The 18,720-nt window shown below is 45.5% G+C and overlaps 1 protein-coding gene across 2 annotated transcripts in view; it reads left to right on the top strand.

Annotated features, from left to right (window-relative positions):
* Positions 1-4,712: 4,712 nt before the first annotated feature.
* GPM6B (glycoprotein M6B) overlaps positions 4,713-18,720 on the top strand; it is a 110,257-nt gene continuing 96,249 nt past the window's right edge. For both annotated transcript variants that reach the window (XM_050891572.1, XM_050891548.1), the window contains exon 1: positions 4,713-4,822. In XM_050891572.1, the coding sequence (XP_050747529.1) occupies positions 4,819-4,822 (4 nt within the window). In that variant the 5' untranslated portion in view covers positions 4,713-4,818. The remainder of the gene's footprint in view (positions 4,823-18,720) is intronic.

Here is an 18,720-nt window from a genome sequence, read left to right as displayed (position 1 = left end):
TTCCAGAGGTCCTAATCTAAACATTAATCCTTCATTTTCAACGATATCTTCTAATTATTTTTTTGTACCTTTAAAAATCACAAAGTGACATTGGTTATTCCACAAGTGACTTGGGGTATATGAAACAGAGATGAGTCTATCTTTTAACACTGAAGATGTCTTTAGTACTCCGTAATTAACACCAAAATGGTAATCACTAATTTTCAGATAAAATTAACTATGGTTCATTGGGAAAAATTATGCATTCTGTTGAATATATAATTATATCTATTCCAAAGCAATCACTGCTCATATTTACATACTGAGAAATGGTTGCTGGGAATATGACCTACTTGGTAATAAGAAACAGTTCTGATTTTGAAGAATATTTATTCCTTACTCTATCGTACCTGAATGTTAAATTCTAGGAGGAGTATCTACATGCTGGGTAAACTATATCAAATTACTTCTCATTTTTTATCTTTTCCGTTCTCTCTTTTCCCCAGACTACACAGTACCAATGATCTGAACAATTTTGTTCAGCATTTTGCTGGATGAACTTTGCAAACAGCGCTCTGCAGCGAGCACTAAGAAGGGGTTTTGGTAGCAGCAGCTGGAGTCTAAAGCGGATCAGCTTCACATAAAAGGTACAAACGACATAGGAGAGCATGAGTCATTCCCCTTAATCTACACTGAGATGCTGAGTTCAAAACATGAAAAAGTCACCTCTTCTTTGCACGCAGATGACAGTATAAAGTGATCCAATTGTCATCTTATTTCTCTTTAACATCCGTGGCCTCTGTAACGCCACTTTGAACAGAAGATCACATGGGAGAGAAAAACGCCAGCATGCCTCAACTGTATGTGGAATCACAGAAGCTCAAGACAGAAAGGATGGATGAACCCCCTTGAGAAAGGCCACAGTGAACACTCACTACAACTAAAACCAGATTTTATCACTTCTGATTCCCTTAAATCTAAAATATACTCATGTTAACATTCAAAAGGAGGCTGTTCTATGAGTCCCTGATTTTATAAGGTTTTGGAGATTTGCAGAATTTTTGCAAAATCAAGCGTAGGAGTGGCACCCTATACACTCGCTCTAATCCTCTGGAAACTGGCAATGACTGCTACCCACTGGCACTGCCTGTGTAGTGGTCAGAAGTAATATTTACGATTAACCATTAGCTTCACTATTAGCAGAGGGAGCCATGGGAGGGGGGCTCACCTACAGCCAACAGTAGGACATGGTGTGAGCTGAGAACCCACCGAAGCAGGTATCCCACTAGAACATCTTTTTATCAAACCACTGTCTTTAATGCGACTAAATGTTTAGTCAGATCTAAAAAATTAAGTGGAAACATACTGCCTTTGATTCTGTTTTTAATTGGGAAGGTTTCGTATCGAGGGCAATCTATCTAGTTAGACAGCCTGAGAAAAGACAGTAGGAGTGGAAAATAGAGACAAGCAAACAGGTAGCGGCAGCTATCACACCATTCCATCCACAAAGAAAATAGGGATTCATTTCAGAGCTAGGATGTTCTCCAGTGAAAAAATGGGGAAACAGGTGGAGCCTGGTAAATTAAAACAAAAAAAATGAAGAATTATATGCAACCAGCCTTCACTTGCTCTCGAAATCTGTTTCACCACTGATTGCTGGAAACGGTCAAATACGGTAAAATACAGCGTTTCAGACTGATACCATGCCCTCAGTTACAACTGATGAGACCCTCCCTTTCCATCTTACCTCTCCTTGACTGATCTTGAGATTGAAGTTAAATTTTCTTCTGCAAATCAGATGGCCTCTTCAAAACATCTCCAGAGAACAACACACTGCTCCAGATTAGGTTAGGAGATACACCAAGCATATTGCTACAGGGAGTGAAGGTGTTTCTTGAAATACCTGGTATCATCACACAAGTATTAGGGTAACACTACAAATAGAGAAATGTTTGCAGGTTGTTACCCAAGCTATGGAAAAGGTTTTGAGCACCCAGCGTAGACAATGAATGACATTAATCGATGCAGAATTCTAACCTTCACCTGCTCTTTTATAGATCAAATCTGCAATGGCACCAGGTCGTTTTATAATCCCTTGATGCCAAGATTGTCTGGATCAACCTGGCTTCCAGCGTAATTTACAGCAGGCCTTTAGCCCTACCTTATGGCTACCAGCTATAGCACCAAGGAGCCATTCAGCTACTGAGACTGACTAAAATGCTGCACACTCCAGCCTTTCTTCTTTCGTTATGTACTAGATGGAAGAGTAAGAGCATGGACCAGAATCCAGTCATAAGCCTTTCCCAACCTGTTTCTACAGACATCTTAGTTCTGAAATGAAATCCATTAGTTTCTATTCCTAGTAGAAATTCCAGCTAAGTATTCCTGCCTTCTTGACCTCATTTGAGTATTGTAATGTAGTTTTGCTTAAGGAACCAAAACTTCTAACATCAGCCCTGCGAACTTCTCTCTTCACTTGTCAGAGACTCGGTATCTCTGTGAGTAGAAATCCCCATTGACTGCTGAGCCATAACCAATATTTGGACAGCTGTTCTTTGCTTTACTCTTTGGAGAGAAAAATGACCAACATTTCTGAGGATGACAGAAAGCTAATAAAGGACAGTGAGTGCCTCCTCTCACTGCATACGTGTTAATATGGACAACTCCTTCTGCACTAGCATAGGAATGTCTACCCCATACTTTGGTGCAAGTATGTAAACCCAATCCGGACAGCACTGACCATGTTGACCAACTTCCCTTGAGCAACTAGTCCCACAGATTTCAACGGTGCAAAGTTACCCGTAAGTGCAAGCGCAGTCAGAATCAGGGACGTATTTTTCAGCTGATCCTAACATTAATCAAGCAGTATGCTGCAAGAGCTTCACAGAATATAAATTTAATTGAAGAATTTATTTAAAAAAATAAAATGAATTTATACTCTCACCAGCACATAGTGCTGCACGCAGTGGGGTGCTCTTACCATTTGCCTTCAGTTCCCGCCATATTTCAGTGCTACTTAGTGCTACTCTAGTTAAGGGTCATGTGCTATTTCCATAATTAATCTCATTTTTCAAAGGTGCATAGCTCATCTACTTTAATTCCCAGTGGGGACTGGAAGCAGCTTGCTAGTGATCAGCTTCGGTATGAATTTTTTTTCCTATCTTTACAAAATGGCTTACTCAATCAATCCACTTCTTACTTCTTAGAGAAGAGGCATTTACTCCCTATTCCCACAGTGCTTGCATGGTATTGGGCCCGTAGTCCTTACTGGAAAAACATATACGTTCCTTAATCAATGCGAAAGCCTCAGATAATTTTGGCCCAAGAGACTGGGCTTTTTATTTTAATGGAAAACAAACCACAGAGTTAACATTGCAACTTTATATGTGAGCACAGACACACACTACTTTGGGAGCAGGGGCCTGAAATTGCAAAGTACAAACTAATTTCCCTGAAAATTAGCGTTCACACTTTTGTCACTCCTTTGCCGTCGTGTTTTATTAACATGTTCTTAAGTAATCGATCTCATTTAGAGGGGAATAATATGGTTACATAATTTAATAGATCATTTTGTTAATAATCATGGGAGAAGATGAAATATATCCTTATACTTCACGTAAATAACAGAAAATTAGGATACTATTATTGTGACAAAGGCAAAGGGAATGCATGCCAAGTACCCACTTAATGTAAACCAGCACAATCTGATTGATGTTAGTCGCTGTAGATGCATTTATTCTGACTAAAGAGCTGCCCTTTCCATCTGAAGCAATCCAATCACTCTGATGGTAAAAGTCCAACTCAGAAAAGCAACTAAATTGAAAAAGCCAGCTTTGCCACTCTCTTCCACACCCATCATCTGCGTCTGTTAAGGCTTACTCCTGTGTGACACAATTATTTTTACCCCAACATGTCTAGATATGGAAGGGTTTTACTGGTAAGCTTCTAGTGGAGAATCCACCCATACATCCCCAAACTACCCAGTCTGTTACTTAGGGGTCCCCTTCACTGGTTTTCCCAAAAGCTAAGATACATTTCTCACAGTGTTTAAAGAAATGAAAAAGTCACTGCAAGCACTGTCATGCAAGGTTGTGTGGCTGGAGCATCATTCAAGTGGCAGCTACTGCAGTGCTATATAACGCTGTAAAGCAGCATTCACAGGTTCAGAAGAGGCTGTGAAGGTAGGAATCGCATTGTTGAACACGACTACAGGTATTAATGAAATAACGTTATGTTTGGGCACACAGCGCCCTTGCCATTGTCAGGGAGAAACATTAAGAAGCAGATGCCTCTGAAGGTCAAGGGTGCCCTTAGCCCCATTTCCCTGGGAAGCACCCGAAGCGGGGAGGGGCGGGGGTCCTGCCGGCCGCGGGGTGCTCGTTCCTGCAAGCCTTCTGAGGACGAACGATAAAACACTGGAGGAAAAGAGGGGCCAACATAAGAAAGCAAGCCCTCGTCGCAGGGGCACCAGGGCCCGGGCGGGAGGCAGCGGCAGCGGTCCCAGCCCCGCGGCGGGGCGGAGGCGGGCGAGGGCGGCGCGGCTGCTCGCCGCCGGGGGTGCCCCCGCCAGGCCGCGGGGCGGCGCTCCGCCACCCCTGCCCCGCGGCGGGCCGGGCCGGGCCGGGCCGGGAGCCCCTCGGGCGGCGCAGGCAGGCGGGGCCGTCCCCGCCCCTCTCGCCGCGCCGCAGCCGCCGGAGGCGAGCGGAGCCCGCCAGTGTGCGAGCTGCCGCCGCTGCCCTCCGCCGCGCCTCCCGCCCAGCCCAGCCCAGCCCGGCGAGGCACGGCAGAGCGAGCCCCTGCCCTGCTCCCTCCGCACCGCCCGGGCGACGAGAGCCAGCCATGGGTAAGCGAGCCGGGCTGCGGGGGAGCCCCCGCTCCGGGGCCGCAGGGGGAGCCGCGGCTGCGGGGAGGGTGGGAGCGGGGGCAGGTGCGAGGCCGCCCCGGGGGTCGTGGCGGCCCCGGCCCGGCCGCTTCCCGCGCGGCGGGGCGGGGGGCAGCAGCCTGTTGAGCGCCCTGGCGGAGCGGGCCGGGGGCGGCCGCCCCTCCGCCCCCCTCGCCCGGCTGGGGCCGGGCCGCTGCCACCGAAACTCGGCGGGAGCGGGGCCGGGCGCGGGGGGCTCCTGACTGGCGGGGCGAGCCGGCGGGGCAAGGGGACCTCGCCAGCTGCAGAGCGCTCCCTTCCTTTAAACCCAAATTCTTATTAATAATAATAATACCACAGAATCCTGGAGCTGTAGTTTCTTGGAGGCAGTTGTACGCAGCCGGCCCGGAGCGTGTCTTCTGCCCCGGTCCCGCTGAAGCTGAGGAAGCGGTGCGGTCGGGGGGCTGCGCCGCACGCCGGAGGCAGGGGCGGCCGTTGGGGCCGGGCCGGGCCGGGGGGCGCGGGCGGCCCCGGGTCTCCCCGCGGGGCTTGGTGCCGCCGACCGGCGCTGGGGAGTGACTCGGTCTCGCCGCGGCTTCCCCTCGGGGTAAGGCGAGGCGGGGCGGGGGGTCCCGCTCAGCCCCCCCACGCGCCAAACGCGGGTCCCCAGGGGTGCGGTTCCGTTTTTGCCAAGGGGTGAAGCGTGGTTCGGGAGGGGAGGGATAATGTCGGGGGACAGGGAGGAGCGTGGAGGTGCCTTTATCAAAGTGGGAAGCGTTGAGTACGCCTGTGTGCCAGGCGTCACGCGTTTCGTCCTGAGCACTAGGGAATCCTGTGGGCCACTGGGATAACGTGGTGCGGTTTTCCCTCTTGTAGCCTGGGGTCTGCGCGGTGGAGGGAATTGGGCGTCGATGGAAAGTGGCGGCTTCTGTTCCCAAACTTACGGGAGGGGTAGCGCTTGTGTGAGTGTGTTAACGTGAGCAGAAGTGGGGCCCTGACTCGGGAAGGATTCGTCATGCACATGGGTCACTCGGTAGTCAACACACACGTTCAGCGTTCGCATCTTTTTAACGTGGGCCTTTTAGCATGGGCTGCTTCCTGTGAGCTTTCCTTTCAACCAACAATAGACCCAAATGAATTAAGCAGTAGTGAAAGTTAGGAGGTTTGGAAAAAAGAAAAAAAAAAAAGAAAAGATAGAAAAATACAGCTGTATCTTTGGTCCAGTTTGCCAGTGGCGTATTATTGCTTAGCAGTTGCAGCTGCTAAAGCAGAGCTATCAGTGCGTGCCCATGTGTTAATATGCACATACTGATGCTGGCACTGTCTCTGGTTTTAATTAAGAAGGAGAAAAAAGAAAAAATTACTCAGCCAAAGCCAAAGGAAGCTGACAGAATTCCTGTGGTTGCTACTTTGTTAAATTAATTCGCATCACCTAATTCCTTAATTTCTAAATGCTTATTAACTGGTTTGTTCCCTAGCTTAGTGAAGATGAGGCTCCTGTAGTATTACAGTCTTTTTACTAAGCTTTTTTGAAGTTTCCAACACCCCTTTCAATGCATGTTCAAGTATGGATTCCTACTGCCTCTGCAGCTCTGAGGGCTGAAACAAACAAACCAGCTGTATTACTGGCATCATCTTTTGCATGCATATTCTGATACTTACTTTTTAGGCTATGCTTTCCCTATGTGAACTTTTGATTTTAAATGAAACTGTAAAGTTGATGGCCTCTCCCATGTCTATATTGTAGTATCCTCCTCTTAACATACACTTTTACTTTACTGCCATGAATTGATGTCAAATAAATCTTGGAATGGGGATGGAAGAGGGAAAGAAAGAAAGGAATGTTTTCAAGTGTCTTATTAAGAGAAGTGTATTCTTTGGATTACAACGTCTTATCGGGGGGAATAAAATTTATTAGATAACATGTAAAGTTGTTCTTAAGTGTCTTTGCTGCTAAGTCTATGAAATTGATTTTTCTTCAGTAAATTAAGTTGCTAGGGGCTTGAAATCAAAAAGTAGTTTGAAATCTTTATAGGTGATTCATCTTGAGGAGAAACAAATCTTTATTTTAGTCCTAAAATCTTAGAAAAACACTAAAGTTAGTCTCACAAGTTGTGGGTCTGCAACAGTGTGTGAAATGTATGTTTTGTGTCCATATAGAATGTCTTGTCCTGAATGTAACAGTTGGGAAAAGGGGAGTGGAGAGAAGAAAACACTTCTTGAACGTTTTGCTAATAATGATGACAGTAGCACAAAACTCCAAGGTCTGTTGACTTCTTTGCTTAGAGACATTGTTGGATGATCAAGCTGTGCCTGACTGGGTAATGGCGGCTTGGTCAGTGAGGAGAGGGGACTTCTAGCACAAATTTCAGATGAAATACTTCAAAAAGAAGTCACAAAAAGAAGCCTTTGTCAGCTGGGGATCCAGTCCCTCATGAATACGACGTTTTGTTTGTGCTATTGCATAACTGCTGCCTTGGCAGTAGGTAGGCTGAGGCTGATGTGACCATCTAACCAGGACTTGTTTGGAGCCCCGGTGCTGTATCAAGCTTCCTGATCCAATGGCAAGGATGTATTTGACTGGTTCTCATTGGGACCATTTGAATTGTCCTTGCTCACACAAAACTTTTGTGTAGGACTGGCTTGCTGAGGCTGATTTTTTTTTTTTTTTTCTTTCTTTCTTTTCGGAGGCGCTGAGACCCCACTGCGGCCATTGATGTTCATTGGGCTTTTGGCTCCCTCAGCGCTTCTGAAAGTCGGGCACATTGTGTTCAACACCAGTGAGGGTTTGTGTCGGCTGGAGGGTCTTCAGTAATAACCAGCGCAGTGCTTTGTGCATCTCGTGCGAGAAGACCCACCCGCTGGCATCTTGCATCGTGGCATGCACTCTCCCAAATGTGGTGTCTCGTCTAGGAGGTGGGGAGGGGGCTGTTATTTTACAAAATGAACAAAAAATGCAAAAGGTTTTTGTTCCTAAAAGTTTGAAAAGCATGATACAGTGTCATTTCTTGGGAACTGTGTGTTTTCATAATATTACACCTTTTCTTCTTTGTACTCCCCAAACTGTTGCTTTCAAATAAGAAAAGTAGATGGAGCAGAGTGGGTACATGTATTATGTTTTAGTTGGTTGTTTTTTTAAAAAACAGATACTGAGGAGAACACTGTGCACAAACAGGACGCAAAATGATGCCCGGCTTCATGTGGGTTTGCATCCCGTCTCTCTGCAGTCCCTGTGCAGGAACTGCTGCCTCGCGGAGCCTGCAAAACCAGGAGTTCCCAGGGGCATTGTGCTGTGCCGCGCCAGGGCCATCCCCTGTCCTTCACGCCTTCTGCAGCACATCCAGCTCCCCCAGCAGTACTTCTTCCTGCATCCCCGCAGCTCTTCCCTGCATCCCAGAGCGAACCATCCCTTCCTCATAGGTAGTCACCTCAGGAGTTCCACCTTAGGGGCTTCTGCCACCCATAGAAACGGTCCTCACTTTTATGTGAAACGTGTCCAAAGTAGGTTCAAATATTCACTAAACCAGGCTTTCTTCTTATAAACAGCTGGGGGCAAATCCTGAAAGAGAATCAGTCCTCTTTCTTTCTATTCAGCTATACACTTTGTTCAGGCGGGAGCTGAAATCTTTTGTGTGTCACAGTAATAGTAAAATCTGATTAGTATCGGTCATTAAGGGTGGCTGGATTTCAATTGCCAAGTGGTGTAGTCCATATTCTGTTAAATCTTGCACCTCTTAAATATATTTAACCTTGTTCCTATAAAAAAAAGAAACTAATACTAAGTTTATCCTCTCTTAAAACGTGTGAAATATAAAATTTTGTACTGCTGCCCTTCCTCTATCTCCACAACACCTGCTTAGGCTATTAAAAAGTACTTAATTTTGCCTTCTCACTGTAATCCTTCTTGTCTGAGAAGGAGGCGGAGGAGAAAATGTTGTGCATTTCAGATATTTCCCAGTATCCTAAACAATTTGTGTTTTTACCATATTTACAGATTCTCCCTCTTGCTCTCTTTCTAAATGTGTGGTTCAGTAATACAGGAAATCTGCTGTACTGTGTGTGAATTACGATATGTCTGATAGATCTTGAAATGTTACATTTCAGAAAAACATACTGGATTATAGATTACATCCCTGGGAGGACTGAACTGTGGCAGTGCCTGATTATCTGTCTTTTTCAGAGTGTTTCTAGAATTTCTGAAACCAACTGAAATCTGCAGGTGACTTTAAATGTTTAAAGGACTTCAATTATTTTTCTCAAGCCAGGTATCTTTTTTTTGAGTTTGCTTCCATGTGTTACTATTCCAGCAGTCGTCATGTTGCAAGAATCGTTTTTTTATACAGTATTTTCTCTGTAGCCTTTGTTTGTCAAGATTAATGGTATCTAATCATAGAATAGTTTGGGTTGGAAGGGACCTTTAAAGATCATCTAGTCCAACCCCCCTGCCATGGGCAGGGACACCTTTTCACTTGCTCAAAGCCCCATCCAGTCTGACCTTGAACACTTCCAGGGATGGAGCATCCAGAGATGGGGCATCCGCAACTTCTCGGAGCAATATTTGGTAATATCTAAAGTCACTACTCTAAAAAATAAGTCCAAAGTCCATTTCAGGATAAGGTTAAAATAAAATAAACCCAGTGAAGCCCACTTCTTGGTATCTTTTTTATTCCTCGTGCAGCAGCAGCATGTTGTCCCTGAGTGGGTGCACATTCTCGTAGTGAGGATTTTGTTTTCCCTGAGATATACGGCTGGTACAGCCAGATGCAGAATCACTGCACGTATTGTACTTCCACTGATGGTATTTGGATGTAAATGCATTGTTATCTTTCCAGAAGTGCAAGAGCATTGTACCCAGTGAAATTTCACTGGGGTGAAGCATTTGCAGTGGGAGCTGCTGTGGGTTGCTACATTACCACACTCCCCACGATGGCCGTTCTTCCCACTGAAACTCTTGGATTTCTCTTCTTTTTGACCTCCCCCATGTGCATCGCAGCTGCGTGTGCCCTTCACCCCTCCTCAGACACGCACGCACCTGGTCCGTGTGAATGCGTCCCCAGCACCTGCCCGGGCTGCACATCACCTTGCTCCGCCATGCAGCTCCTCGGGCCGTTCCCGCTGGGGGACTGAGAGCTTGCACGGAGCCATGGGAGCCGCCTTCCTGCGAGTTGCTCGGGTCCACCTGCAAAAAATTTGAAGCCTTCGTGGCACCACAGTGTTAACGCTGCGGAGGATGTATGTGTTTGCTTATAGTGTACTTTTAACATAGGTGCTTTTTACCCTGGAGTGTGGGGTCGAGGTTCACTCCTGATGGAGCGTGTGGCATCTCGCTGGGGTGCCGGTCTGGTGGGGTGTGTGGTGACATGTTTGGGGGGTTGTTCTCCAGGGTTCGCGTCAGTGTGCTTGTGGCCAGATTGGTTTGAGCTGTCCAGGGAAATCAAAATCCTTTCTGTTCTCCTGGCTGGTTCCTTAAAATCCATTTGGGTATGAGTGCCTCCGGGTTTGAGGTGTGGTGAGCAAATGTGAAGAGAGACAGTTTAGTTTCTATGTGGGACTTCAAAGATGGTTGTATTAAAGTAATGGGTCTCAGCTGAGCCTGCGAGGCTCTGTACAGATGCAGAAGCCTGTGCTGGGAGGATTACCGGGTCAATACCCACAATGGGCAAAGGACGAAACAGAGCCATGGTGGCTCTTGTCCATCACATCCGTTTTGTAAGGTGGCTTCTTCCAGGTTGTATGCAACATAGTCTGTGGCCCGGAGGAGGCGAACCCAGCGTGACAGTACCGGGACAGGAATCCACGTCTCCTGATCCTCTCCCAACTTCTGCAGGCAGGCATGAACCTCTGCCAGCTGGGGTGGCTGCGCCCATCAGCATTTCCTGTCACCTGTAAACACAGTGAACAGCAGTGGAGGAGATTTGACCATTCAGTGTAACAAATAGATAGCATCGTATATACCACTCGGTCCTCAGCTGTTTGTTACTTTCTGTTGCTGCTCTGTCTTGGTGCTTTGGCAATCTCCCTTTCCATAATTATTAGTCTCTTGGGTTTTAGGCTCGAAAGCTTGCATGTGGAGTTGCGGCTTGGGAAACATTTACAAGCAACGCAAAGAACTACAAAAATTCAAGATCTTTTGTTCTCCATTTTTTTGGAGCTTTTCAACTAGCAGCAATTTCAAAACGTGAATGGAGCTTATGTTTCATTAATAGAAAGATGTGTCTGATGCAGAGCTATCACGTTGTACAAACCTCAGTGCTTTGCTGTGCATCAGTTTTGCGTGTGTTTGGTTTATGCTTTCATACTTGAGTGCATGTGACACTTGAACTTCTAGCGTAAAGTTATATGTACAGAAAACGACTTTCAGGAATGTGTTTGTACTTAGTGTTTGGGAGTTTTTTTTGCCTGGGGGGAAGAACGTTGAAAAGGACTGTGGCTCAAAGATAGCTGGGACCTGGGTCGTGAAGAAGGCTGGACTTCTTGAAGTTATGAACTGATTTGGAGTATCCAACATAAGATACAACCTTCATAATTTTGTGGGTTTTTTTTACTGTTAAGAGCATAGAGCAATCATTGCATATTGTAGCCTAAAACTCTGTATACATTCCTTCAGTGCCAATGAAAATATAAGAATTGCCCCAGTCTAAATCAGAGAGTGGGATTGGACTGGAGGCAAACAGGGCAAAACTTGCTCTGTTAGTGGCTCAAGAGTAAGGAGGCAGCTGGCTTGCCTTCCAGGTGGACTGGCAGGCAGAAAGGACACCTTGTGTTAACAATGCAGCTGGTCTGGAGATCCAGAAAACAGAGTAAATTATGGGAGTCCAGCCAGGGGAGGATTATGTTTTGAGTAGTGTGCTGGTTTTCTTAATATTGGAAACATACATTTGGAGTTATTGGCGGTTTTGCTGAGCTGGAGCTGTGGAGCGTGCCGCTGATGGCTAACCGAGGAAGAATCTGACTCCCTCATGCTGCCAGGAAGACACAGCTAACTGGGACTCTCCGATGTCTGGTTTTCACTTTACCTTTTAGTCTACGTTTTTGTCAGCTTGCATGCTATAAATTTCATTGGGGCTCTTCAGTCCTAATGCTGAGTGCGCATCAGTGAAGCTGCTGGGTGAAGGTGAGCGTTGGTTGCCTGCAGTCTCCTGCCTGCACCCTTTGTGAGCCTGCTCGGGAGAGCAGCTGCTGTTGCGTGTTAGTATCTCTTCAAGAGAGATTTCCTACTGATTGTTTTTAAACTCTTTGGGTTTGTGTGTGTTTTGCTTTCTGATGGGACACAAGTGTTTCATGACATAAGAGAGTGCTTTCATCAACTTAAGACATCTTTTTAAAGCTTCTTAAGTTCTAGGTTCTGGGAACCTCTGTCAGGATTTGCCGAAATGAAGTCATGGGCATGCACCGTGCCAAAAAATGCTGTACAAGTCTGAATTAGTGCAGAGCTCTGGCTGGATCTTCAGTACTTTTTCCTGACTTCTCTACTAAAGTAATTTTCATTTTCTTGTTGGTTGTGTTTTCTGTATCTTGGTTCTGGGGTTTGTTTTTTTTTTTGAAGGAATAACTTTTGGAAGGTTTGAATTGATTGCTGTTTGTGTGTAAACTTATGCTTTTGTTACCAGAACCGTGTTGACGCAGATGTCACACACTTTCCCAAACAAAAGTATAAAATGAGTTGTTGGATTTGTTAGGCACGCAGCTGAAAATAAGTTTGCCACATGGAACTTCCCTTGTGAGAAATTAAATGCTTTTCTTGAGCTGCTTAGGCATGTATTACAAAAAAAAAAAGTCAGGAGGAAAGAGAGGTGACTAGTGGGAGTATTTGCAGCTGAGAACTTATGGTGCAAGCACAGGGATCTGCTCCAGCACATCTGTCAAGAGCCCATGACTTGCAAGGTGTAATGAGTAATAACACTTCATGCAACATCTGCTTAGGCTCTGTGATGGGCGCTGGTACAAAAGCCTTGAAATCTCTTGAAATCTCTGAGATATTTGTCATACCATGCCAGGGGAATGTAACAGAATCTAGTGCATCATCTATTACTGCCTGCTTCCCAGCCTGTGAAGTTATTAGGTACTAAAGCTGATAACTGTTTTATTGGGCCAGAGTTTTACGTAAGCAAATACAAGGAATGCAATGCGGAGGGGCTTTGCTATGTGTGACTGATGTAGCCCGTGTTAGTAATTATTTCCCTTATGCAGTGTATACCTTCACTTCATAGATGTTTCTCCCATTCCGTGCTGAAATTAAAGTGGCAATTTCTCATGCTTGATACTTGTCTGATGAAAATCCCTCATTTCAGATAATGTCTGGAAACTTAAAGAAATAATGACATGGAACAAAAAATAGCCAGTTAAGTCATTTTGCTTTTTATAGCTTGTAATTTTTAGTCCCGCCCTTTAAATTATTTTTAAACAGTTTGAAAATACCTGTTTTTCTCCTCAAGTTTGGGCTATGAGAAGCATATAATAGGTACTTAGTCTTTAACCTCCTCCTGAAATTCTTTGAGGTTTTTCATCTTATCTGCCACTAATATGCTTGCAACACTGTGTTAGAGAAATTGTTGTAATCTACCACATATTAAATTCCTCTTATTCCTCAGTGGAAACCTCAGGGAGGCAGAAAAGAACAAGGAAGGAGTAAAAAAACCTCTTGAAAACGCTAATTTAAAGTAGCCATGGCGGACTGAAGGTAGGTATTTGGAGAGTGGGTGGAAATGAAACAAAACACAAATGAAGTAGCGGCATGAGTCAAGACTCAAATGATTTTAGCCTTAAACAGTCTGCAAATTTCATTAAAATGGTTTTATTTTCCTGTAAAACTTTATTTCTGGATTGTCTTAGGTTTCCCATGGCTGTCATCATCAAAACTGCCAAATATTTTCCCCATTACGGTCAGCTCCCCAGCGCACCCTAGCATGGTTTAGGCTCTTTTCATCATCCTCACAGAGAGGAAGTGCCAGACCTCATGGTCGAACCTCGTCCTTCCCTCCCTCTAGGCTGTTTTATACCAGGTTTCGTGAGCAGGGAGTGTGTGGGGGTAGATAGTTCCCTGCCCCCCTTATTCCTGTTGGCGTTTGATCCTCCACTGAAGGCTTTCTCCCTGAAATGGTGGCCAAGACCGCTTGCCAGTTCTGCACGTGTGATGAGCAGGGCTGTGACACCATCCGATGGTGCGCTGGGCACGTGCAGATGTGTTTTCCATAGACGATGTCTCTCTGTGATAGCTGCTGGCTTTTATCTGTTTCAGAGTAAGCGATGTGCTCCTGCTAGAGAGGGAAAACAGTGGAGACATTGGGAGGAAGAGGTTTAAAATAAACAGTGAGGAGACACTTTCTTAAAGCAAAATTAAGTGCTTTACTGGGGGGATGTTGGAGGCTTGGCTTTCTGTTTCCGCAGTAACAGAAGGGCATGGCACACGTGAAATATCAAGTGTTGTTGCCAAGGCTAATGGGAACATCCCAGCTGCTGTTAAAACTTGATGTATAAATGTGTTAATTACTGCACACTGAATTTTTTTCTCTTCTTATAAGAACACACAAAGAAAAAATTCAGGAAAATACCAGCGTAGTTACAGTCAGCGCTAGCTACTTCTTCCCCTTACAAAATGCGTTTAGTTGATGAAACTGTTTTGTTTCATGCTTGATTAGTTGATCTCAGATAGCATTGCTGTTTTTTGTATGTAGAGGTACTTGCCAAATTGGTCAGTATGCAGGCTGTAGGATGGCAGTCTACTTTCTGAAGTTCATCTACCCTCTTAGAAAGAATTCTGTTCAAAAGGGTTAAAGAATTAGGAATATTCCTTGTTTGCAACACGGTTGTTAGAGTTTAACTGAGGGATGAGAATGGAAACAATACCTAAGTTTCTGTTAAAAAACCAAAGAAACAAAAGAAACCCTACCAGCTACTTGGAAAGGTGGTATCTTTGTTCATTAGTTATTCCTCTGGCATGCAAAATGGGTCCCTGTGCAGGACTCCTGAGGAGAGTCTTATGTGGACTTCATAAGAAGACGCAGAAGGGGAGAAGCAGTTATCCAGCCAAAACGTGAGTTCCCAAAGCATTCTTCCTCTTTCCCGTGGTATAATGCAGGTTTATGGATTCAAAAAATGCCATCGTGCTTGCTTAAGTTCTCATCTACTGTAATCCTTCTTAAAATACTTGATCTTTAACCCTTTGTTTTTTAGGGAAGAGGATGGTAAGATTAGTAGGAGGGAAGCATGCTTTTTTCCTTCCATACGCGTTTGCGAGCATGACTGCTGTGCCCACTTCCCACATGGTCAGTAGTCTGTCTTCTTCTGCATGTGTGAAACGTCCCTTATGTTAGCTCCTGTACCTTGTAAATAAAGTAAGTGTTTTCTATTGCCTTACTCAGAAAATATGTCAAGCTTTTCGTTGCATATGCTTCATTGCTCCAACACTTGTGCTTTGCATTTGCATCTGGTTATTAGATCTCTATGGAGAGAGATTTCTTCTCCTTATCCAAGTCTAAACACAGGAGAGAAATCATAGAATCATAAAATGGTTTGGGTTGGCAGGGACATTAAAGATCATCTAGTTCCAGCTCCCCTGCCATGGGCAGGGACACCTCCCACTAGATGAGGTTGCTCAAAGCCCCATCCAGCCTGGCCTTGAACGCTTCCAGGGAGGGGGCATCCACAACCTCTCTGGGCAACCTGTTCCAGTGTCTCGCCGCCCTCACAGTAAAGAATTTCCTCCTAATATCTAATCTAAATCTACCCTCTTTCAGCTTAAAACCATTACACCTCATCCTATCACTACACTCCCTGATAAAGCGTCCCTCCCCATCTTTTCTGTGGGCCCGCTTTAAGTACTGGAAGGCTATAAGGTCTCCCCGGAGCCTTCTCTCCTCCAGGCTAAACAACCCCAACTCTCAGCCTGTCCTTATAGGGGAGGTGCTCCAGCCCCCTGATCATTTTTGTGGCCCTCCTATGGACCCGCTCCAACAGGTCCATGTCTTTCTTGTACTGAGGACTCCAGAGCTGGATGCAGTACTCCAGGTGGGGTCTCAGGAGAGCAGAGTAGAGGGGCAGAATCACCTCCCTCGACCCTGCTGGCCACGATTGTTTTGATGCAGCCCAGGATACGGTTGGCTTTCTGGGCTGCGAGCGCACATTGCCAGCTCATACTCAGTTTTTCATCCACCAACACCCCCAAGTCCTTCTCCGCAGGGCTGCTCTCAATCCACTCATCGCCCAGCCTGTATCCATGTTTGGGATTGCCCCGACGCAGGTGCGGGACCTTGCACTTGGCCTTGTTGAACTTGCATTTATTTGCCATTTTAACAGTATTTTCTTGTGTCAGGCTAAATCGTGGACATCACAGCAGTATCCCAAAACTGAATTGATCGTGAGCTGCTACGTGTGGTCCCAGAGACATGCAGGCTTTTGCTCTTGGGCACTCGGATGACTTGCGTAGTCACGGGTGGACTTGCAGCAGGAGCCTTCGCTCTTTGGGGGCAGACGTGGCCGGAGCTGTGATGCTTAAAGCCTTCAGGTGCCCTGCTTTGTCCTGAAGGGGACAGCTGGGAAAAACACCCTGGTGACAACCTGCATCCCAGGCCTCCCGCAGCACTCGGGATGTACCATGCCAGTGCTTCCTGCTAGGAGATACTGGCAGTTAATTTAAAATCGTTCCCCTAGGTCATCATGGCTTTTAAGGAGCTTTTGCACTTATTATCTCAGAAACCGCCTTTCTTCCTTGAGCATGACCTGCCAAGACAGCTGTGTTTCTCTTAAGCACTGAAGTTAATGATACAAAACATGAAGCTTGAGAGGAGGAGAGCAGGATTACAGCTCTTCTTAGCTGTGTACCCACTGCCAGCGTCCCTTGTGTGGGAGACCAGCATGATCAGGGGCTTTTGTGGCTGCAGGACAAAGTGTAAGGCATTGCTTGGGCATCTGCGATCCTTTCTGCAAGGGGTTTTTAAGGATGGTGCTTCTACGGCCTTTCTGGGCTTAGGGTAAAACAAGGCAAGCTTTCTTTTTTCTTTTTCTTTTCTTTTTTTTTTTTTAATCTTGTGTCTGCCTCTTTTTTGTTTTTTGTTCGTTTGTTCTGTTGTTGTTTATGGATGCAATAGAAAAGACTTTTTGAAGACGTAAAAGTAATATTGCATAAAAGGGTCCTCCTTGTGTTTGTGTATATTGCTGACATACACTTCGTTTATAATAAGCCCAGTGGACTAGATGGCTTTGCATCTGAGGGTAATCACAATGCCCCTGTATGCACTACGGCAAAAATTGCTCAGTGTGAATGTCTGGTAGTGTTCTGTCTGGGCTGTATAGCTTCTTTCCTGTCAGGATTCATATAGTAACCTAAACTTGCCTCTGTTCACATGACCTTAAATTGGCTATTAACTCACTCTCTCACACACTAGCATGCAGACTTTTTCATTTCCAGCTTTGCTTGGGAGCTCTGTCTCCTGCTGTCTTTTCATGAAGCTGTGTGTGGGCTTACCTGTAGCATGCATGGTAGGAGTTTGCATGAGGAAATACCTTCCCAAATGTTAGCCCCGGCAGCTGTGCCCCTGTGGAGGCACGTGCAAGAGGCAGGGCAGCAGTGCCAGCAAGCTTCACCACCATCTTTTGTTTCCCTCATAGCTATGGTTACCCTGGATTTGAGACCAGGAATGTATGCACTGGAGATGATTTAAGGAAGTGTGCAGCACTACATACTAATTAATTCAGGTCATGATACTCCTAGGATAAGCACAGCAGCTTCCTGCCTCCCAAGTGGTTCCTGCGGTTCTGATGTGAACCCCTTTGGCTTATGCCAAGAAAAAAACCTGTGTAGTAATTAAAATGAACCTGAACTGCTTTAGAGGAGCCTGGTTTGAATTAGGGCATGATTATTAACTCTAGCAGTATTTGGCTTTGCTAAATCTTTCCCTTTCCTTCCATGCCGTTCATTCCCCTGGCACTCCATCAGCTCAGTAATGTCTGCTGGGGTAGTATCTGTTTAGATGAGACCCCTCATCTCTGCAGAGAAAACGAGGGCTTGGTTAACACCAAGCCTTGGTGGGACTCTGTCAGAGGTGCGGTGTCCACTGCAGAGCTTGCTCATGGCTGACAGGGTCTCGCATTAGCCCATCGCCAGAAAGCCGTGACTATGGGAGCAGAAAATGGGGAGTGAAAAAGTAACTTTATTGCATACATAACTGTACTGAATGCTGTTCTTCTCATGGGCATGTGAAATAGTTAACAAAATCGGACTGCTTGGAGTTACTGCATTAAATCCAAATCCTTTGGGCTTTAAGGGCATTGCCTTTTGTATGCGTGGGAAATTCAGGAAAAAGCAAGAGTACAACAGAGTTTTAATCTCCAACCGTGGAAGCTCTTTCAGTTTGAGGGCTCAGGTCCCTTGCTTATGGTTTTCTTTCACATGAGCTAGATGATGTGCCTGGTTTTTCTTTTTATGTACATAACACCATTTAAAAGAGTATCTTCAAGCCTTCTTTGTGGGGACAGTAAACTGTGAACATGGGTTTTCATCAAAAAAATGCAGTAACCGTTTTTTGAAAAGAAGCATTTTGCATCAGGTTGTCTTGTCATCAGGTCACAACTGTGGAGCACTAGTTTCAAAGTCTCTCATGTTACAGCTGTGCTACTTGTTTTCCAAGGCATTTTTCAGACAGGATCCACTGGGAGCTGCTGAAATGATTTCCCAGATTCTTCTCCAGTATAGTGCCTGGATGCCCTGATGCCCCTGCCTTGTTCTGCTGTGCTGTACAGTGGTGTGGTAAGGCCCTCCATGTCTGTGCCCTCTGGTAACGGAGCGAATATTCTTCTTTTTTCACCATTGTTTCTTTTTACAGTGTTTAAGAAGTTGATGTTGGCAGAAGAACAAAAAACAGTAGTTTTTTGTTTTTTTTTTT

This window comes from Gymnogyps californianus, chromosome 1 (genome assembly GCF_018139145.2).
Source record: "Gymnogyps californianus isolate 813 chromosome 1, ASM1813914v2, whole genome shotgun sequence".
Taxonomy (NCBI): domain Eukaryota; kingdom Metazoa; phylum Chordata; class Aves; order Accipitriformes; family Cathartidae; genus Gymnogyps; species Gymnogyps californianus.
Note: the sequence above shows the minus strand (reverse complement) of the source record. Positions and strands in the feature narration are given on the sequence as shown.